Source organism: Phyllobates terribilis, unplaced genomic scaffold, assembly GCF_046119375.1.
Source record: "Phyllobates terribilis strain yellow unplaced genomic scaffold, ASM4611937v1 Scaffold_4__5_contigs__length_816908805, whole genome shotgun sequence".
Classification (NCBI taxonomy): Eukaryota; Metazoa; Chordata; class Amphibia; order Anura; family Dendrobatidae; genus Phyllobates; species Phyllobates terribilis.
In genome coordinates, this window is record NW_027362764.1 from 416288200 (window position 1) to 416311902 (window position 23703).

At 42.7% G+C, this 23703-nt stretch overlaps 1 protein-coding gene across 1 annotated transcript in view; it reads left to right on the top strand.

Annotated features, from left to right (window-relative positions):
* The window catches only part of LPCAT1 (lysophosphatidylcholine acyltransferase 1), a 107736-nt gene that overhangs the window by 73846 nt on the left and 10187 nt on the right, over positions 1-23703 (top strand). The window contains exons 6-10 of the mRNA XM_073678617.1: positions 2215-2273; positions 15058-15092; positions 15316-15370; positions 22033-22115; positions 23433-23558. Of these exons, the coding sequence (XP_073534718.1) occupies positions 2215-2273; positions 15058-15092; positions 15316-15370; positions 22033-22115; positions 23433-23558 (358 nt within the window). The remainder of the gene's footprint in view (positions 1-2214; positions 2274-15057; positions 15093-15315; positions 15371-22032; positions 22116-23432; positions 23559-23703) is intronic.

A 23703-nucleotide genomic window follows, 5' to 3' on the forward strand; every position in this document is an offset into this window, starting at 1 on the left:
TAACAGCTGGGATGGAATGATGGGGTTAATTCTGCGCTGCCGATAATCATCTTTAATTACTGGCAGCGCAGAATTAACCCTATCCTTCTATTCCAGTCTTTAAAATCCTGACAGAGTGTAGTAGATGGAGCATACCTTTTTGCTAAATATAGGTATTTAGAAAAATGTTTAATTTTTAAAAGTATCTTATTTATTTTATCACATTTCTCGGAGAACCCCTTTTAAGTAATGTATATTCCCTTAAACCTTCTGTATAAAACATGCTATGTATCCCAAGGTTATTACAACCATTTTATCAGGAAATATATCTGATGAAGTGGTGAGACCAACCATGGAGCGCGTAGCACATTTTAATAATTCTTTTCATCCTTCACACATGAAATTTTTACAAACCAGTCTTTAACTTGATGGTGGCAGCACATTAATTGAGCCCTGAATTATTCTGCACACTGATGGCTTCAGGTTGACGCAGCAGCCACATGCACTACAGATCACCCTAAACACATTTTGTGCCTGTTCCTTAGACAGTTAGTCTGGTGAGCATACTCTTGTGTATAGTCAGATCTGTCTCTGCTGAATTACTGCACCATGGTGCCCTACTTATGATACATGTTGACTCTAATAAGCATAAGAAGTGGTTGAAGGGCTGCTTCCTAATAACATCTTCTGTAGTACGTCCTATAAAGGATCATTGGAAAATTCTCCTTTTACAGTAACAAAATTTAAGCCACAAGAATCATTTAGGTTATTTTTATCAAGCCTACAAAATTGAATGCTCCACTTTGCTTCTTAGTTATTGGAGTAAATCAAAATATTACTTACCTATTTGACCCAACCATTGCAGAATTGCTTACTTTATGCTTTCTACTTTTGCTATTTTTTCTTAACTGACTATTTATTGGAATCTGGAATGTTTAGCATAGAGTTTTTTGGTAAACTATGCAGTATAAATAATTCACCTTTTTACTTTACATTAGCATCCTTATTCTTTCATATGTTTGTGTTTCATCTGACATTTTTAGTTAGGGTACTGGATAGGAATGAGGTTCTCGCTAATTGTGCACTCAGACAGACCTACTCCTACCGTGTATATGAAGCCTGACTCCTTTATATTTCCAGTCCTGAAAATGCTGAGTAGATAAGCTGAGCTTCGGCAAGTAGACAGGAGCCCTGCGTCACTAATCTTCTTTATAAAATCAAATAACTTGCTCCAAAGTGATACTTTAGATTTATTTCTTTGACCTGATGTGTTCTTTGGAAGCAAGAACTATGCATGCTATTTTAGAACACATGGGATAAAAAAAAAGTATGACTACTTTTCAATAGTTAACCATCGCCAAGCTATACCCTCTATCTGTAGGAGTATTTCTTTAATACAGTGTGATGAATAGGACTCTGGGCCATTGAAGACTGTCTGCCAGGATTGATGGCCTAGATCACATTTGTTCTTGATTGTACAGTAATATCATACTATGTTTTTTTGGAGTCATGAAATCACATCAGGCTAGAAATGAGAGATTTCATATGGGAACCATGATTTAGACTAAATAGAATTGTTATAAATTTCTTTTTTTTTTCCCCTAAACTAACCTGTCAGATTGATATGGTGCCTTTGTAAAAGCAGTTTACTGCATCTACAGGTCCTTACTCGCAGCAACCTAAACTATTTGAGAGACAGTCTATATATTAATCTGGAGAGTAGCCCCCCCCCAGTACCTTGCCTACCCTGTTTCCCGTTGTAGTGACCTGCTGCTGTTTATATGTGCATTAAGCATCCTCAGAGGCGCTGTTGCTCTTTCCTCATGAATATATCAGATTCAAACTATGTATCCAAAGTATTTTTTCAACATTTCTAATAGCCAAATGGCACAATAACCTTTTGCAAATAGTTTATTGTGCCATTAGAATAATTCTTAACAAACAGTTACGCAATGGTGTACTGTTTGTTACAGTCAGTTATCAGTGCCAGTCTTGTACTGAGCCATGCAGTGCTGTGCTATGAACACTCAGGTTTTCGAGCCTTCAGGACTCTTATTTGCAAGGTAGTTCTGGGGCTCCCTATTTATCTGAAAGGAAAAAGAACAAAAGCTTTAATGATTATGGTTATATCCAGAGGATTAAATACATGCATTCAGTTTGTCTTTTTTAACTTGTTAATATGACTTGTACACTTAGATTCCAATGCAGACTCTATATTTCTTTCTCGTCCCCTAGGTGCATTTATTCCTGGTGTCCCTGTACAACCAGTAGTTTTGAGGTACCCCAACAAAATGGTAGGTCCTCTTTCTCCTTATACCATAATGTATTTTTGTTTTCCTACAGTGAGGTCACACATCTAAATCATGCCATCAATAAACGAGACATAAAGAGCATAACAGAACCTCATTCGTTAATTAAACAGAAGCCTAACCTTACCATAAATTACTTCAGCATTATGGCATTAGGCCTTATTCACCCCTCAGTATTTTTAAGCTAAAATCAAGAGTGGAACCAACAGCTTCATATCTGTTCTGTGTTCTGAAGACACCTGGTTTTGACTTACAAATGCTGGTAAAATACTGACGTGTTCAGTTCTCATGGATGATAAATCAAGAAAAATGATTTTAGAGGTTGTCTTGGTTTAATTGTCTATAGGACTGCAGAGGTAGAAAATGGCAGATGCACCAATACTACCCAGGTACAGTGCTGCCTCTCCGCAGCTGCCCTGGTGTTTGTTGACCGGCTGCTGCTGCAATTATCTCACGACTACAATGTGTCACCACTGCAGGTAATCACTGGGTACAGCTCCTCTGCCGATGTATGAGCTGCTGAGCCAGTGATTGGCTGCAGCAGTCTATGAACTGTAGTTATGACTTCACTGCTGCAGTAAACAACAAACCCAAGGCATCACTGCACCTGGGGAGGATGAATGGTGCTGTTCATTTTCTACCTGTGCAGTCCTATGGCAATTAAAGTGTTAAAACACCACTCCAGCGCTTTTTGTTTTTTTATATTACAGCGCTGGAGTGGTGCCACTAATGTAAGGTCCCTGTCCCTAGTCTTATACTCACAAGCCGTCTTCATCATTTATCAGTGTCGCTCTGGTCAGTCTCCAGCAGTTTGTGACCTACCGGATCTCTCCAGTGTTTGCTGGAGTGATCCAGAAGTCACAATTCAACGTAAGTCTGAGAGCCAGGATGACTTAAATTGAGAGCTTGTGAAGATTTCCTCTGCCTTCCAGTCAGTCAGAAGCTGCGGTCACGAGATGGCGGCGCAGGTCTGGAGAGGCATCGGGAACACCTGAAGATGGCAGCTGGTAAGTATTAGGCTGCGTGCTCACTATGCGTTTTTGCCGTGGAATTTCCGCAGCGAAAACGCTTAAACGCTTGGTAATACGTGCCCCATGGTCCCCAATGATAATCCGCATGTGCTGTGCACATTCTGCGGAAATTTCCGCTGCAGATTATCATTACAGAAAAATAAGCAGCATGTCCATTAATTTTGCGGACACGCAGCGTTATTACCGCCATTGACTTGCATTGGACCGCGTGACATCCGCATCACTGCATCTGTACATGCGGATATCACACTGTTCAATGTGCGGATGGTACCCAGGTCTGGAGAAGAGGAGACTCTCATCCAGACCTGGGTACCATAGAACCTGTTAAAAAAAAGAATAAAAAAAAAAAAAAAAAAAAAAAAAAAAAGATTATACTTGCCTTCCGATATCCTCCCCGTGTTTTCTCCCCTCCGTCTGGTCTGCTCTATGGGTCGCGGTGTTGTGAAGGACCTGCCATGACGTCATTGAGTCATGTGACCTGTCACATGACCCAGTGACGTCACCGCAGGTCCGTCACACCACCGCGAGCCGCCCAAGACACCGGACGCAGCAGAGAAAACACCGGGAGGACATCGGAAGGTAAGTATAATCTTTATTTTTTACCATTCTTATTCATTTTTTTTTAACTAACTTGGTCGCAATACTATAAATCCATGCTGGTTGCATGGATTTATATAGTGTGAACAAGTTGTCAAGCACTTTCCAAGTGATGCTAAAATCGCTTGGAAAAGCACTTGATAACCCGCATGTAAAAACGCTTGACAAACGCTTCTACCTGGCTGGAAAAACGCATGTAAAATCCGCATGTGTTTTTCCTGCCAGGGAGATGCGGAAAAAATATGCAGCATTTCTGCATCGTGGGCACATAGCCTAAGACAAGGATCGGGGGGACCTCAGATTAGTGGCACCACTCCAGCACTGAAATTAAAACAAATCGCTGGAGGGGTGCTTTAAGCCTTGACAACCCTTTTATTGGTCTGACCTTTGAGCAAACTCTTCCCCGACCTCAGTTACATCACATAATTACTTGTTGCTTCCACCTTTCATAATATTTGTTATGTATAGTGTATATGTACACTATTGTCAGAGTGGCCTGCTGTAAATTATTCCGAATTCTTAGACCGGAAGCTTTCTTCTGTATAAAGTTAATAGAAAGCTTCACGTGAAATGGACAATGCCCATGTTATGTTTGACTAGATTACTCTTGCACCATCTGGGCGGGTGAGTCACTATTAGACTTGAGAAATAAATAGAGAGAAGCCATTTTGGCTTATGGGACTGTATAAATCCCCTGACTGTAATGTAGCTTGTTTACCAAACAAATAACTACAAAGAGCAGAGCTCAGGCCTTTCCCTAGAGCGGAGCTCCTGCCATATTAGCTGGGGGTTTAACTCCTTCTGTTCTGGCCATTGTGTGTGATAGGATTGTTTGCCATTCTGTGTGATCCCATCTTAAGGAGGAAGCTCAAGCCCTTTCTTCTGCTATTTGCTTTGTAGGTTCACACACTGCTTGTATTCCAATGTTACAGAACAATCACAGTGTTTGTTTATTTCACACACACACAAGGATCCTGTTAGATGGCTCCTTTTCCAGGATCTCACCTATAGCTTGCTGTCAGAAATTCAGTGCTAGGCACCAAAGACTGTATGCTATTCCAGTGCATGGTGGCTCAGTGGTTAGCACTGATTCAAATCCCACCCTGGATTCAATACGCAAGGCGTTTGTATGTCCCCCACCCAACCTTGTTTTCTCCTTCCCCCATGACGGCACCAGGGAGAGGGGATCCGACCTTCAAGGACAGGAAACCTACAGATAAAAAGGCGGTACCTCTCTCCCGCATCAGTTGGTTTCCTGTCCTTGACGGGGAACCTGCAGTACGGCGTACCTGTGTAAGAAAGGATGAATCCTCATTGGACCCGGGCCCGACCAGTCTGACTCAAGCAGCAGAGGTTCCCTGCCTCAGCTGGTGTGGTGACCCGAGGCGCCACCGCTGGGGTCACTGGGCCTCTAGGGTGTGCGGGGGAAGAGGTAGCGGAAGATGGAGCGATGCACATGCTACCTCTCCCTGGATCTTCATGGCGGCGACTGTGAGCTGAGGTCGTGCTGAGAAGACGCACAAGGAACTTCCGGGGTTCCATTGCGCCCGCAGGAGTGACACGCCCCCTTGACACGTCACGCCATGCCCATGATGCTCCTACGGTGGATGGGCGTGACGCGCCCCTATGATGCGGCCACTCCCATGGTGGGCGCGCCCCCTGCTGACGCAGTCCAGTCAGGCGTCAGTTGCGGAGACAACTTGCGGGGGCAGATGCATGGCGTCCCTTAGGAAAGGCATATGAGGGCGCTATTTTCGTTCAGAAAAAAAAAGGGCAGAGGGGTAGGAGACCAGGTGTGTGTGTGTGTGTGTGTGTACTTCTGATGGGCTCTGGCAGTCTCCTTCGGTCATGAATGAACAGGCGCACCAGGAGGTCCTGCATCCCCAATCATCGCCACTACCACCCCCTTCGCCATGTCAACCTCAGTCGCAGCAGCAACAGAGGAAGAAGCGTGATAAGGAAACGGGACATCAGGAGGACTCTTCCCGTCATCATGAGCGTGCTGACAGCGGGAGTGGGCGTTCCGGCAGATCGTCCCAGCACAGCAAGGATGTCAGCCCGGCGCCAAAGCCAAGAGAGAACCGGTCTACAAAAACTGTTCCTCCTCCTAACCCGGTACCTCTTCTTCCGTCTGAATGGAAAGGGATCTTCGTGAAAGTTCACCTTATAATTGGGTACCCCCTTTTTTTTTTCTCTCATTAGGGAAGGAAAAGTGTGGGCAAGACAAAACATAGAACCTGTGCACTTTGCGCAGAAGAGTTACCCACTACATGGGAAAAGTGACTCTGCGGCTCTTGTATAGAGCAGACTATTTGTGAAGAGACTCCAAAGTTTGCTTCAGAACTTAGGTCACAGGTAGAAGACACTGTTAGGTCCCTCCAGGGGAAGGGGAAAAAAACAGAAGAAACCCAAATGTGTGTCCCTGAATCCGGATCCAGTAGCCCTGAGGATGATGATTAAGGTTCAGATCTGTCCAGTGCATAGTCATCCTCCATCTAGGAATAGAAGTGGGCGTAGCTGCTTTCCCATACAAGAAACAGATGGTCTCATCAAGGCCGCTAGGGCCTTGGCTGACTCGGCTAGGGCAGCAAGTTTTTCCAATGCAGCCCGGCGGGCCATCCAGCTTAAATGTTGGCCGGGAAATCTCCAGATAAAGTCAAGATTATGCTCTATTCCCTGTGAGGGCGAATTTTTGTTTGGTCCTACTCTGGATGATATCCGGGACAAAGCCGGGGGTAAGGAAAAAGGTTTCCCTCTCCTGTTCAACAATAGGAAATCTTTTCAGAGTAAGAAATATGTCCATAGGAAACCCCCCAGGGACCAGGATAAGTAGAAGGATAGAAGGAGAAAGGCCAAAGAATTCCTGTTCAGTAGACCCCCCCCAATGATAATAGAAAGCCCTCACAATGAAGGTTTTCCCCGGGTGGGGGGAAGGCTATCCTTGTTTCTTCCGACCTGGGAAGGAATATCCTACAGCTCCTGGATCCTAAACATAATAAAATCAGGGCTGAAATTCCAATTCCACTCAAATTCCCCATCCAAATTTCATAGGGACTCCCAAAAGGCCCTCAAACGAAGAGCAGCTAATCTTAGAGCAGGAAGTTCTAGGCCTGATGGAGGAAGCAGTCCTTCAAGAAGTCCCTTCCCAGGGAAAAGGCGAAGGTTTCCAATCCCCTCTTTTCCTGAGGAGAAAACCGGACGGGACTTACAGGATGTAACATACCTGGCGGCGTCCTTGCATAGTGGTCCATCTCCCACTGTGCAGGAGCGCGCACTTGATCTCCTGTCCAGAATGTCTCTCTGGCTTCCCTCCATGCTGTCTGTTTGTGTCTGTCTCTGCTGCTTAAGGGCGGCGCCCGATCACTTCCTGCTTTTTGTGCCTGCTGTGGGTCACACCCCTTGTGCGTCCTCAGCCTATTGCTGTCTGACACTTGGTATATAGCTCAGCAGCTCCCTTCTATCCCTGCCTGAGCATAGTGTTTTCCTTCAGTGTGTGCTTGCACTCTGAAGGTGCCAGGTCCCGTCTTTGTTTCCTTGTCTGCCTTTCCTGGAGGCTGTATTTCCAGGCCTGTCTGAACTTAGTCCTGTATGTCTCCTGCTTTTTGTATCAGTTCCCGTGTCTGAACTGAGTCCTGTATGTCTCCTGCTTTTTGTATCAGTTCCCGTGTCTGAACTGAGTCCTGTATTTTTCCTGCTTTGCGGTATCAGCTCCCGTGTCTGAACTGTGTCCTGTATGTCTCCTGCTTTGCGGTATTAGTTCCCGTGTCTGAACTAAGTCCTGTATGTCTCCTGCTTTGCGGTATTAGTTCCCGTGTCTGAACTAAGTCCTGTATGTCTCCTGCTTTGCGGTATTAGTTCCCGTGTCTGAACTGAGTCCTTTCTGTGTATCTTGTCTGTCCTGTCTGAACACGCTCCTAGCCTGTTCCTCCCGCCTTCTAGGAGCCGATTACCTAGACCCGCTCCTGTATCTTGTCTGTCCTGTCTGAACACGCTCCTTGCCTGTTCGTCCCGCCTCTCTGGGGGCAGTATTCCCAGACCCGCTCCTGTATCCCGCTGCAGTGTCGGTCTCCTCCGTACACTCAGTTCCAGTCTGAACTCTCTCCTATCCTTTATCTGTTTTGCCTCTATGTCCGTTCCCTTCCTTTTTCTGCAGAGTCTGAACTCGTACCTAACTCCTGCTTGTTGTCTCTGCAAGTACTGTGTGAGTATCTGGCTCTGTCTTTCCCTTCCTGTCTGTTCCGTGTGAACAGAGCCCTGTCCTCCCTGCTCAGCCTTGTCTGCACTCTAGCAGTGCTTGCCTGTAAACCTCTGCCTGTATTGTTCCTCAGTCCCGGTGTGTACTGGGTCCTATCCCGCCTGTGTTCCTACCTGCTAGTGCCTCCCTGTCTGCACTCTAGCTGTGCTTGCCTTTACCCCCCTGCCTGCATACCCGCCTGCCTGCATACCAGTCGTGCCTGCCTATACCCGCCAGTCTGTGTGCCAGCCTACTAGCCTGTTCCTGTATTCCCCTGTGTGGGTCAACAGCCATGTCCGGGGTCTGTCCTGGAGTAGCACCTGGTCCCTCTGCTCGGTTCCTCCTTGGTGCACTGGCGTCGTATGCCGTCGTGCGACCCTGGTCGGATCGGGTGAATACTTAGTCACGCCCCTCCAGGCATTCACTCTCCGGCACGGTCCAGTGGAATCACTACCAATCACACGCACACGCCGCTTAGCCCGGGCGTGTGCATAACACAGGACAGTTGTAAATCTCAAAAAATTGAACAAGCTGTTGAAGGTTCAAACCTTCAAAATGGAGTCAACAAAGATGTCAGTAAAAATACTGTTTCAGGACTGTTTCATGACGGTTCTGGACTTAAAGGAAGCTTACGATCACGTCCCTATCCACAAGGATTATCAGAAGTTCCTCAGGGTAGCAATATCTATGGGGGGGTGGCCAAGCACTACCAGTATACGGCTCTCCCATTCTGTCTAGCCATAACCCCAATTGTATTTACCAAAATAATTTTGGAGGTAACTGCACACCTGAGAGAACAAGACATACTGATTGTCCCATATCTGGACGATTTTATGACAACAGGCAGTTCTTTCCAGCATTGCAAAGACCAACTAAAAAAGGTCATGAGCAGCTTAGGCTGGCTTTTAAATCTTAAGAAATAAATAAAATCTAAAAATCCAAAACCGTGCCGAATCAAGTACAGGAATATCTAGGCATCATATTAGACTCAAAAAATCAAGAATGTCACCTCTCGGCAGGAGAGAGTCAAAAGATCATAGCTCAGATTTCTCGGATATAGGATCACCCATCAATGTCTGTACTAAAAGCAATGTCTCTCCTTGGTTCCATGATGGCCTGTTTTCCGGCTGTTCAATGGTCTCAGATGCATACCAGACAGTTGCAGTGGGAGATTCTAGGAGCCGAAAGCTCGCTAAACGGGCATTTAGGTCAGCTAACCTTGTCGTTAAACTAGGTTTTCTCTGGGATTTTGAATGAGTATGGACAATTTGACCCGGGGTATTCTGTGGGTGATTTCAGTCCATCAGATCCTGACCACAGATGCATGCCCCAGAGGCTGGGGGGCTCACCGGAATGACCAGGTAGCTCAGGGGGTTTGGACAGATGACCTGAGTTCAGCATCCTCAAACATGAAGGAGCTGCTAGCAGTGGAATTCGCCCTTTTGGAATTCCTGGACACTTTGCGGGGTCTCCACTGAGTTTTCTCAGACAACCGGGTTGTAGTAGCATACTTGAACCACCAGGGGGGTACCCGGTCCCGTCCTCTGATGCTAGTGACCGAGTCTATCTTTCAGTTAGCCGGAAGCAATCTGAAGTCCCTATCGGCCCTATACATAAGGGGGATAGAAAATCACAGGGCAGACTACCTAAGCAGAACCCAGTTGAGACAGGGTGAGTGGGAACTGAAAGAATCAGTGTTCAATCAGATCAGAGATGTGGGGACGTCCTATCATAGACCTATTCGCCAACAGTCAGAACCGGAAAGTGGAGGCGTTCTGCTCAATAGACCCCAAAGGGAACCCCGTAACCGTTAGACGCCTTCATGATTCCATGGCATTCCCCTCTAAGCTATGCTTTTCCTTCGATTTGCCCTGATTCCGGCAGTTCTGAAAAAGATCAGGGAGGACAGAGCAAAGGTAATCTTAATGGCCCCCTTCTGGCCGAAGAGGACATGGTTCTCTTGGCTGAGGATGATGTCCATCTCTGACCCCTGGGTTCTTCCAGAACTTCCTGACCTTCTTTCTCAGGGGCCAGTTTATCATCCTCAGGTGAAAAACTTGCACATGACAGCCTGGAATTTGAAAGGGCTCTCCTGAGGAATAAGGGTTTTTCGCACAATTTTAACCTCCACTCTACTACAAAAGTAGGAAGCCAGTAACCACCAGACTTTATGGGAAAACTTTGAGGAAGTGCCTTTCATCGTCTGGTTCCGGGTTGGATGGAGGGGTTCCATTGTCAGCGATTTTAGAATTTCTGCAGAAGGGATTGGAAAAGGGTCTAGCTACAAGTACCTTGAAAGTTCAGATCGCAGCATTAGGAGCCCTATAAAACTGTGACCTGGCTAGAAATGGATGGATATGTAGGTTCATCAAGGCATTTGCCAGATATAGACCTATCCCCTCTCTGAACACGCGTCGTTCTTGGGAACCGAGAACGCACATCTAGCTGAAGTACGGGCTGGTGTCGCTGGGCTCCTCACCCGCCGGTCCACTGATGCGCTAGTGCTAAGGTGATGGCGCTCATGCCCAAAGGGAGGGCTCAATGTGCCCCCTCTGGCACATGTGTCATAGGTTCACCACCACCTTACTAGAGTGTGTAGTTTGGACTTTATTTATAGTTTAGTAGTTTACAGCATGGACTTACAAATTATACCACATTAGCCAAAAAATTGTTAACCTTTAGGCCTAAGTTATATGTACCTTTTAAGACCTCCCTAACTCAGTTTAGTAAACACTCTTTAGCATCCATTGTGTTATTGTTCGTTTAGTGACATGGTTCACTCTGTTCATGAGTTTTCAAGTATAGCTGAGGTTCTCATGTTAATATGGTGTTAATTTCCACTATACATTTTCTCTTTTTTTTTTTTTTTTTTTTTTTTTAGCACAGAACATGTTGCCACTATGAGTTTGAGGAACTTAAAAACCCACGTGTTTGATTTATTTATTTTTTTGTTATATATATATATATATATATATATATATATATATATAATATATAATGTGGAATTTCAGCATTTCTGCACTAAAAAGCTTGAGACTTGTATAAAAGTCTATTTTTTTTTATATAGAATACTTATAGGGTTTATTGTCCATTTGGTGGTTCAATAAAGTATTGTATGTGTTTCTTATCTTTTTTGCCTCTTTTGGTAGCATTCAAGCAGTGACTCATATTGCTAGCATGATTTCCGGTGGGTGACACGCATATCCATTCAGTCTTCCTTGTTTTGACACTCCTATCACCTGGATTTCGGTTCGCGCAGCGTCATTTCCGGTTGGTGGAACGCATCTCTGCCCATTTTGCTTCATCTTGGAACACATATCACCTGATTTCCGGCTTGTGAATCTGTGTACGCATGCGCGATTCCAGCAGCTTCTCTATGTTGGCCTGCTGGCATTCGACTTATTCATGTGAGTGCACTTAACCTCTCTATATAAACTTGACTGGATATATGTATGACTGACCTCTGACGAAGCTAGGTAGCTAGCGACACGCGTAGGGTTTGTGCTCCTCCAGTGGACACATGGTGTGTATATTCACCTACCTCATTATTTTCATGTGCATTATATTATATGTATATTTTATATGGCTTTATTATTGCTGCTGATTGATTATCAGGGGATATATTTACATTAGTAGTATCACACTCATTTGTATTATTAAGGACCTTCTAGTCCTATTTCCCCTTGATATTCACCATCATCATTTATGAGCCGTTATTTCTTGGCCCCATTTGGTGAATTCTTTGATCTACAGGATGTATTATTAGTAATCATGTATTATTAGCTATCATATCTATATTCTGCATGTAGCATTATAGTTATATATCCATATTTATATACATCTTCTTACTATTAGCTGGCCATTTTTTTTATGCACTTGTATGGATTTTGTGCTTACCAATACAGTTATATGAAAAAGTTTGGGTACCCCTATTAATCTTAAGCTTAATGTTTTATAAAAATTGGTGTTTTTGCATCAGCTATTTCAGTTTGATATATGTAATAACTGTTGGACACCGTAATGTTTCTGCCTTGAAATTAGGTTTATTGTACTAACAGAAAATGTGCAATCTGCATTCAAACAAAATTTGACAGGTGCATAAGTATGGGCACCTCACCACAAAAGTGACATTAATATTTAGTAGATCCTCCTTTTGCAAAAATAACAGCCTCTAGTCGCTTCCTGTAGCTTTTAATGAGTTCCTGGATGAAGGTATTTTTGACCATTCCTCTTTACAAAACAATTCCAGTTCAGTTAAGTTTGATGGTCGCCGAGCATGGACAGCCCTCTTCAAATGATCCCACAGATGTTCAATGATATTCAGGTCTGGGGACTGGGATGGCCATTCCAGAACATTGTAATTGTTCCTCTGCATGAATGCCTGAGTAGATTTGGAGCGGTGTTTTGGATCATTGTCTTGCTGAAAGATCCATCCCCTGCATAACTTCAACTCTGTCACTGATTCTTGAACATTATTGTCAAGAATCTGCTGATACGGAGTGGAATCCATGCGTCTCTCAACTTTAACAAGATTCCCGGTGCGGCATTGGCCACACAGCCTCAAAGCATGATGGAACCTCCACCAAATTTTACTGTGGGTAGCAAGTGATTTTCTTGGAATGCTGTGTTTTTTTGCTGCCATGCATAACGCCTTTTTGTATGACCAAACAACTCAATCTTGGTTTCATCAGTCCACAGGACCTTCTTCCAAAAAGAAATTGGCTTCTCCAAATGTGCTTTTGCATACCTCAGCCGACTCTGTTTGTGGCGTGCTTGCAGAAACGGCTTCTTTCGCATCACTCTCCCATACAGCTTCTCCTTGTGCAAAGTGCGTTGTATAGTTGACCGATGCACAGTGACGCCATCTGCAGCAAGTTGATGCTGCAGCTCTCTGGAGGTGGTCTGAGGATTGTCCTTGACTGATCTCACCATTCTTCTTCTCTGCCTTTCTGATGTTTTTCTTGGCCTGCCACTTCTGGCCTTAACAAGAATTGTCCCTGTGTTCTTCCATTTCCTTACTATGTTCCTCACAGTGGAAACTGACAGGTTAAATCTCTGAGACAGCTTTTTGTATCCTTCCCCTGAACAACTATGTTGAATAATCTTTGTTTTCAGATCATTTGACAGTTGTTTTGAGGAGCCCATGATGCCACTGTTCAGAGGAGATTCAAACAAGAGAACAACTTGCAAGTGGCCACTTTAAGTAGCTTTTCTCATGATTGCATACACCTGGCTATGAAGTTCAAAGCTCAATGAGGTTACAAAACCAAAAAAAGGGCTTTAGTAAGTCAGTAAAAAGTAGGTAGGAGTATTTAAAACAAGAAAATGATAAGGGTGCCCATACTTACGCACCTGTCAAATTTTGTTTGAATGCAGATTGCACATTTTCTGTTAGTACAATAAACCTCATTTCAAGGTAGAAACATTACTGTGTCCAACAGTTATTACATATATCAAACTGAAATAGCTGTTGCAAAAACACCAATTTTTATAAAACATTAAGCTTAAGATTAATAGGGGTGCCCAAACTTTTTCATATAACTGTATATTGTTTCCACTGCTGCAAGTAGGTGCTTGGCTTTTTGAAAACATATCTTACCCTCAGACATTTTGCATTTTTCCAGCTCCTAATGTGTATTGTGTCCAGCTTTCTGCTGCTGCTTTTAATTTTTTTTTAATTGTTTGGAGTGTTCTTTCATGAATTAAATAAAGTTGCTAAACATATTTTTTCTATCTAAATATTATTGTCGGGTGTGCATTTTTTTTTTTACTGTACAAGCTTTCTCTAAATGTTCTTTATCTAGTTTCCTTTTTGCATGGTTACCATTGCACCCCTCATTCAAATTTATAGGGTGGTGCCGCTGTTGCTTGTTCATTTTCACAAGCTTAGGAAGCTAACAGTCAATCAAGGTAGAAGGCCAGGAGACCTGAAGGTCCCACCCTGGCCTCTCCGAGAGTTTCCATGGGGCCAAATGACCGGCTGGTCCTAATCTGGCTTCTGTGATTGTCTCCATGGGTTCCAGGCGACTGGAGGGTCCCACCTGACAATCCCAAACAACATATCCATGGGGTCAGGTGACTTCATCGTCCCAACGTGGTCTCCCCAAATGTATCCGTGAGCTCTGATAGTCAATGGAGAAGATCCATATCTTTCCAGTCAGGGCCATATACCCTTAGGCTGGAATCATGTAGAATCCAAATCTGTGTCTCTTTTGGTTAAAGCCATGCTTCCAAGCTGATGGTCTGAGAGAGTCTCTGATCTTTGATTCTCCTTGTAAAGTCTCCTTCAATTCTCCTTGCAGCAGGATAGAAAAACCCTTTTTATATTTACATATGTGGCTAAGGTCATCAGTCACAGGTTGGGTGGAAAGGTGCAGTGCTCAGGTCTCATTGTATGAGCATTTAATGACTTTACGTAGTTTGTCCTCCTGTTTTGTGAGTCAACAAGCCACAGGGTCCACACAATGGTAAATCAACATATTTAGCAAACATTCATTGTTCCACGATGAGTCACTGTCCTTCTTGACCAGCCACAGAAATACACATACATTCACAAGTCAACACAAACACAATAGTGTATTTCTCTAGGCTTAACAAATCTAATCATCTGGCTGATTAAGATTAGAAGCGGTATCGTCACAGGTACAATGGGAGATGTACTGCAGATTACCCTTAAAAAAACAAAAAAACCCTTGCAATCCTGATTGTATCAGTTTACAGATATGGTTATGTGCATGCATTGTGTTTCATCGGTTGTTTAGAAATGTAATGTGAGTGAATATGGCAGCGTAGTGTGATTTTCCCTGTAATCTTATGATTACATCTGATATCATTACATTTAATGCCGTAAAACCTATTTGCAATTAAAATATATTCAATACAGCCTTCTATTTAATTTATTCCCTAGGACACCATAACCTGGACATGGCAAGGACCTGGAGCGTAAGTTATGGTTTTCCTTTTTGAAATATAAAATAATACATTTTCTGAGTATATATTTGTATGTTATGAGATTGCTCAACTAAATACCTGTCAGGTATTCCTTTTATATACTCAAACTTGTCTCCATATAATAGGAGCATTTTTGGTAATGGAAATGTATAAGGAGTAGGCTTTATGCTCGCTTTTTAGTGATAAATGTTTTCTTTCTTTTTTTTTTTTTTAGGATGGATATACTATGGCTTTCTTTATGCCAGTTCCACAATTATGTAGAAATAGAGGTGAGCAAGATAATATCTATGGAAACATTTCTCTGGAAGACTTGTAACTGATATATCGATGCCTTGAGATGTGATTAAACAGTAAATTATGTTGCATTTTAGGACATATACCATTTACATATTTATAGTCGGTGAGAGGGGATCTGGAAAGACCGTGCCTGTCAGCCATATTTGTGGTGGTCAAACACTTATATGTGTGAATTAGTATTATTATCTTGGCGTTCATACACATGTACAGTATACAAATGGCTCTAGTTAATTAAAAGATGCTTGTTTGCTGAGCTGGTATCATATTGGGAGTCTATCCCAGATCCTTAATTAATGACTAACTGACATAACCACCTCATCCAATAAACCCAGTTTTGCCTTATGTGCACTGTGTGACAAAGCACAAAACATTTACAGCATGTGCTCAGAGTGAGCACTTTTTTACATGAAAAGTTGAGTAACTTTAAAACATTGCATTACTTTTTTTGTACTGTTCCTTAATTGACATCCTATATTATAGTCCAGAGCTGTATTCATAAGTCTGCTGTCTTCAGAGCTGCAGCCTTCCACCATTCCCTTATTGCACCGAGCTTGTTCAGATAACTCCTTTCTGGAATGTCTGTTTTTTACATTGGTTGTTATATAGAAGTTTTCCCCAACCATGGTTTGGGAGTTAAGGCCCCCATACATATTAGACTAACATTGGTTGTACACGCCAATATTAACTGGTTCAGCCAACAGTCTGATGTGTATGGGGAGCCCCAACAGATGATAGTCGGAGGAGATAAGGATCCGGAATGTCCGATTTCCAACTGTTGATCCATTTGTTTTGTAACTGATGAGCTGCTCGAGATGTCGGACAGCAGCTCTCTCATGGAGGAGTGCTTGGCAGAGCTAGTGTGTTATTCTATGGAAGAGTCAGGCAAGGTAGCTGCCACCCGAATGATTAGCTAAATGATCGTCCGAACTCTTAGTCAAGATGTGGCGGGATACACTATAGGTATTGGACTGATACCTATAGTGTATGAAGGGCTTTACACGCGTCCCCTACATGTGACACTGCAGAGGTTGACCACTAAGAAAAAACCTGGAAGTCTGAACTGAAACGTAAATTGATGCGCATGCAAAATGTAAATGCATGTTCACACAAGGCCACTAGACAGAGAAAAACCAAAAAACAAGCAAAATACCCAAATAACTGGAAGTAAATGGATAGATTGCACAGTGCAAAAATAATAATAAATAATAAAGGGTATTTAGTTAACATAATTTTGATCAAAATAATGTAAAAGCTATCCCGCCACGTCAAGGCAACCCTTATGGGACAGTCCTAACTCTAGTATTAAAAACCTTACCATTTGTCAAGTGACGGACATATGGATAAGGGCAGAGAGACTGAATCCCTAGTATAAGCATAGACCTGAGCCAGAATGAACTTTTCTGCTCAGAGGACTTCCACACCCTTTTATATGCACTGAAGCACACTGAACTACAAAGAAAAAACCTGGAAGTCTGAACTGAAATGTAAATTGATGTGCATGCAAAATGTAAATGCATGTTCACACAAGGCCACTAGACAGAGAAAAACCAAAAAACAAGCAAAATACCCAAATAACTGGAAGTAAATGGATAAATCGCACAGTGCAAAAATAATAATAAATGATAAAGAGGTTGACCACTGCATATAGGAACTTATGTTAGGCTTCTTTCACACATCAATGTCTCCAGTACGTGTGATAACAGTTTTCACACATACTGGAGACACACGTCAAATGAATGGGTCTGCGCACATGTCAGTGTGTTTCCACGGACCGTTTCCATGGGCAAAACACGATGCCGTGTTCTTTTTTGTTTTTGCATTCCGCATGGGCTGCACAACATCCCGCACATGTGCACACTGAGACACTGATGACATCCATGTGTCATCAGTGTGACACGTATCGGCACCTGGGAATCAGCGGTACAGTTAGCGCTGTTCCCAGGCGCCGGGTGCTGAAGGAATTTCTGATCATTGTCTCCTGCTTGCGCTGAGATCAGCGCTAACAAGGGACAATGTTGAGAGTAGTATTCAGCCCCTGCTATCTACACCCAGTGTAAAAGAAAGAATAAAATAAACACATTATACTTACCTTTACACCGAATTCCCTGAACCCATTGCCCCCTGTAAACAAAGCAAAAATAAAAAGGAACAATATCCCTCACCTGTCTGAAGTTTAAATAATCCAGTGTCCTGTCACTCACTGAGCTCAGCGCAGTTCAGGGGCCCGCTCACTGCAGCAAGTCATTCTCCCCTTCTCCTCAGCGTGTGTGATCGCCTCAAGCCACCGCACACGCTAATGAAAGGCCGCACAGATAGATTACGGCGTGGGGCACAGGATTCTTTAAACTTCGGACAGGTACCACTGATTCCCAGGCGCCGGTACGTGTGATACTGCTGGGGCACACAGTTACCACACGTGTCACACACGTACCGGTACCGGAAATATCAGGACATGTGAAACGGGCCTAAGTGACACCTTGAAGGTTGTAGCATTACTAGAATTTACCATACCAGAGTCTCCTTATCACTGGCTATATAACTATCTAAATATTCACTATGGTGCAACACCCCCATAATATGGGAAAGTGATTGGGACCTCTTCTTTATAGTTATTTATTTATTTATTTTTTTAACACAATAAAAATAACAATAGCCACCATTATAATCATAATATAATAGCAACAAATGATGTAAGAATTAATCATCAATGTCCACTGAACCAAATTCAATAAGAAGATGGGAGAAAATGTTATCCTTTTAAGAATTGAGTATTATAATATGTCAATTTTATAGTAAATTTGATATAGAAGATTTTAACGTTGCCACTAAATTGTTTCAGCTTTGCTGAAGTGTTAGTCCACAATCTGCTCATCAGACAAATGCCTATTTCCAGTAGTTATCAGCTGCTATATGAATATAGTAATGGACACTTGTCCAGTTATTACTCGGAATCAGTACGAAGTCTTATAATGTATAGTTAGTTACTCATCTTATTATATTAAACTAGATGGTTGCCCGATTCTGACGCATCGGGTATTCTAGAATATGCCCCATGCAGGATGTGACCCCCCCCATATAATGCACCATGCAGGATGTCACATCCCCCGTCCGTTATAATGCTCCATGCTGGATGTGACATCCCCCCCCCCCTCCCTTATAATACCCCATGCAGGATGTCACATCCCCCCCCCCCCCCCATAGTGCCCCATGCAGGATGTCACATCCCCCCCCTATATAATACCCCATGCAGGATGTCACATCCCCCCCATAGTGCCCCATGGAGGATGTCACATCCCCCTTCCCTTATAATGGCCCCTCCACGATGTCACACTTCCCCACCCCACCATTTAATGCCCTATGGCCCCATACAATAAAAAAAAGAAAAAAAAAATCCAATACTCACCTCACTTGTCAGCTGCTCCTCTGGACTCCAGCGTAGCCCGCATGTTCCCGCTGTGCGCTGTGACCGGTCAGGAGAGAGCGCGGTGTAAAGACGTCACCGCGCCCTCTGACCTGACACGTCACACAGCAGCAGCGGAAGACACAGGAGCTGCTGCGCAGGCACGGGGAGGGGTAAGTATGACGCCGGGTGCTGGGGTCCTGAGCGAGCGGGGCGGGAGGAGAGGGGAGAGGGGAAGAGGAGGAGAGGGGAGGGGTAAGTATGGCGCAGGGTGCCGGGGTCCCGAGAGGGGAGAGGGGGGAGGGGAGGGGTGGGGTAAGTATGGTGCCGGGGTCCTGAGCGAGCAGGGGGAGGGACAGGAGGAGAGGAGAGTGGAGGGGCGTCACTTTTACCGTCCAGAGATAAGCGGCCGTGGCCGCTGATCTCCCGACAGTAGCCACATGGGGGTCAGCGGCGCCTCCGGTCGGGGGCACACGGTTGCCACACGTGTCACACACGGACACGGATATGAGCAGCCGGCTTCATCTCCCGGCTGCATCGCCGCTCACCTCCGTGCGGCAGATCAGCCGCTAACGGCCCCATCTTTTTGTGAAATGCCGCGTCGCTGATTGGTCCGGCCGCGGCCAATCAGCGACGCGGGATTTCCCGGACGGACGGACGGACGGACGGGATAAGACAATTATATAGATCGATAAACCACAGAACGAATGAACTGAAGTTTAGATGACTGATTTTGAGAATTCTTAGCATCCACTAATAAGAGCTTATCTGTTACCAGATTTCACAATAAAAACTGCATATATTACTAAATAGATGTCTTAGACCTGATAAGAATGCTGAATTTACTTTGAAAATCCATGTCAGAATGGCTTATGGTTTCTGAAAGTTTTACTTAATCTCAACCCACCTAGCTTGATTAACAGCTCCTCGTTGTCTCTCCTGCTGCTGACCTCTTGCTCTGCTTAGTACGCTTTAACTGATGAGCTACTGCATTACATTTTATAGCTGGACACAAAAGGGTCATCTAAATAGCAGCATTATGCAGCCATTCTGACATGAATTTTCAAAGTAAGCATACCAGCCTCATCAGGTCAAAGATATCTGTTTAGTATTGTATGCTGTTTTGTACTGGGAAATCTGGTGACAGTGTGCTTTACGTTCTTTCAAATTAAATTGGTTTTAAGTGTGTCTTTCAGGTAATAAATTCAGCTCAGTCAAAGAGATATTAAAGAAAAAATTACATATCACGTGAAGAGATAAGGATATAAAGCATTATTTCTTAAATCTTCATATCCATTCGAGTACAGCACTATACACAGGGTGTCCCTAAAGTCTGGACACACAGGAATTCTCATTAACTATAATTTTTAATTAATTTAATTCGCTATAATACAATTTTGCAAAGCGCATCAACCTTTGCATCGCAAATTATGGAAATCATATTGAAGAAGTTATTTAATATTCAAATTGAATAAAATGTTAATAAATTTAATTTTGTGAAAATATGTATTTTTTTTTCCTGGATGTTCTACACACGTGGTCAAAATTGTTGGTACCCCTCGTTTAATGAAAGAAAAGCCCACAATGGTCACAGAAATGACTTGAATCTGACAAAAGTAATAAATTAAAAATCTATGAAAATGAACAAATGAAAGTCAGACATTGCTTTTCAACCCTGCGTCCACAGAATTTTGTAAAAAATGAAACTCCTGAAATAGGCCTGGACAGAAATGATGGTTCTTCTTAACTTTTATATTTTGTTGAACAACCTTGTGAGGCAATCACTGCAATCAAACGATTCCTGTAACTGTCAATGAGACTTCTGCACCTCTTGACAGGTATTTTGGCCCACTCCTCATGAGCAAACTGCTCCAGTTGTCTCGTGTTTGAAGGTTGCCTTTTCCAGACGGCATGTTTCAGCTCTTTCCAAAGATGCTCAATAGGATTTAGGTCAGGGCTCATAGAAGGCCACTTCAGAATAGTCCAATGTTTTCCTCGTAGTTATTTTTGGATGTTTTTAGCTGTGTTTTGGTCATTATCCTGTTGCAAAACCCATGACCTGCGACTGAGACCAACCTTTGACACTGGGCAGCACATTTCTCTCTAGAATCCCTTGATAGTCTTGAGATTTCATTGTACCCTGCACAGATTTAAGACTCCCTGTGCCAGATGCACAAAAGCAGCCCCAGAACATAACAGAGCCTCCTCCATGTTTCACAGTAGGGACAGTGTTCTTTTATTGATATGCTTCATTTTTCCGTCTGAACATCTATAGCTCTATAGCTGATGTGCCTTGCCAAAAACTTCCATTTTTGTCTCATCTGTACATAGGACATTCTCCCCGAAGCTTTGTGGCTTTGTCAACATGTAGTTTGGCTAATTCCAGTCTGCCTTTTTTATGATTTTTTTTTTTTTCGACAATGGTGTTCTCCTTGGTCGTCTCCCATGAAGTCCACTTTGGATCAAACAGCGACGGATGGTGCGATCTGACACTGATGTTGCTTGAGCTTGAAGTTCACCTTTAATCTCTTTAGAAGTTTTCCTGGGCTCTTTTGTTACCATTCGTATTATCCGTCTTTGATTTGCCATGTCTAGTCACAGGAACATCAAGCTGCTTGGAGATGGTCTTATAACCTTTACCTTTAACATGTTTGTCTATAATTTTCTTTATAATCTCCTGAGACAACTCTTTCCTTTGCTTCCTCTGGTCCATGTTGAGTGTGGTACACACCATGTCACCAAACAACACAGTGAGTATCTGTAGCCCTATATACAGGCCCACGGACTGATTACAAGATTGTAGACACCTGTGATGCTAATTAGTGGGCACAACTTTATTTAACATGTCCCTTTTGTCACATTATTTTCAGGGGTACCGTCATTTCTGTCCAGGTCTATTTCATGAGTTAAATTATTTTAAAAATTCTGTGGAAGCAGAAAAGCAATGTCTGACTTTCATTTGTTCATTTTCATAGATTTTTAATTTATTACTTTTGTCAGATTCAAGTTATTTCTGTGACCATTGTGGGTTTTTCTTTCATTAAACGAGGGGTACCAACAATTTTGACCACGTGTGTATGTGTCCAGACTTTGGGGACACCCTGTATAACTCACAAACCGTAGGTACAAGAGATGGACATAAGTAGCAGTAGGATTCACTAATGGTCAATGTTTGCGTTCTGTAAGATCTCAGCTCATACACATGCAGATCTGTCTTTCTGTTGTATCTTGTAGTTTCTTCCTATCTATACTCCATCTGAAGAGGAGAAGAGGAACCCTGCTCTGTATGCAAGCAACGTAAGACATGTAATGGCAAAGTATGTACAACAAAGTTCTTTTATCCTATTTGTTTGTGTTTCCTGCGTTTTTTTTTTTTTTTTTTAAATAGTATCACATCGACTATAATTTACTCACTATTTGGGGTTTCGTTGATGCAATGTTCACTTCTCCCAGTAAGTTTTTCTTTGAAGAATTATCAAAGCCCATGCTTTCCATTAGCCAATTATTCTCACCTTTTGGCCATATTTAGGAGGCCAATGTATGCATGCTTGTTCACCAATATATAGATGATACCTGTAAAATATAATTTTATATATTTTTTCCATTCTATACAAATAGGCATACATGGAAGTAAATGGAGGCACCCCAACTGCTTTTGTCAATGTATACAAAGTATAAATAATATAGATCGAGCAGGCTTTACCTTTACTTCCATTATATCCTATATATTCAGTTATGTTTAGTCTCCGTGTGTAAACTAAATTATAAACTGTGTTGTTGGAATATAGGGACTATTCAATAATATTTTCAACTCCATTTTTGCTAAGTTCCTCGACAATATGCTGATTGAGTGTCCTACTGCACGGATCTCGGGTGATCAGCTGTAATACAGTGGAAATTTAACAAGTGTTCCTTTTAAACACACATGGATGTGTGAATGTGGCATAAGAGATGATGAGGGTCATGAATGTTGCATCTCCATCTATTAATTCAAAATACTATTATGGGATCATGTAAAAGAGCTTCTAAACCAGATGGCCCCTTTAGGAAACCTGTTGCTGCTTATACATGCAAATGTAAGCCTTGTAAACTATTGTAGACCTTTTGATAAGTTGTATAGAACAATATATTGTGGTTTGACACTCAATATATCAGGTCATTATGGAGAATTTTTACTCTTGTTTGACAGACTACCATGGTCCATATTCTGTAAATTGGTGTAATGCAATTTAACAGCCCATTAGATCGTTTGCAGTTGAGAAAATTTTGCTTTTAGATACAATAGGTGGTCATTAACGTATAATCTGTACCAACCTTTATTCATTTTATAGTTTAGTTTTATTCCTTGTCTGAACACACAATTATGTATTATCATACTGGTTAATCTCAACCAAAATAAAAACGAAGTCACAAAAAACATCTGTTCACTGTGTAGCATTCTGCATGGTCTATATTGTGACCATAGCAGGTGTTGCAGTCTTATCCATTGTATTTGTAACCCTTTTTGTAAGTAAAAAATAATAAATTCAACAAAATTCCAAAGAAACGTATACAATTATATTTACACGAATTGTAAAATATGTTGATTTACTTGTGTAGCTAATTAAAGCTTTCATTGCTTCTTTCTCTTAAAGAGCCCTGGGTGTGTCCGTCACAGACTATACTTTTGAAGACTGCCAGTTGGCATTAGCTGAAGGACAGCTCCGTCTCCCATCAGATACCTCTCTTCTGGAATTTGCTAGACTGGTGAGAAGTCTGGGGTAGGTACCTTTTTTAATGTATACTATTTGTCATGCAGGTACAATTTAAGGCCTCCTTCACATGTCCATTTTTTATGTCCGTATGAGGTCTGTTTTTTAAGGACCACAAATATGGACACAAGTACACCCATTGTATTCAATGGTG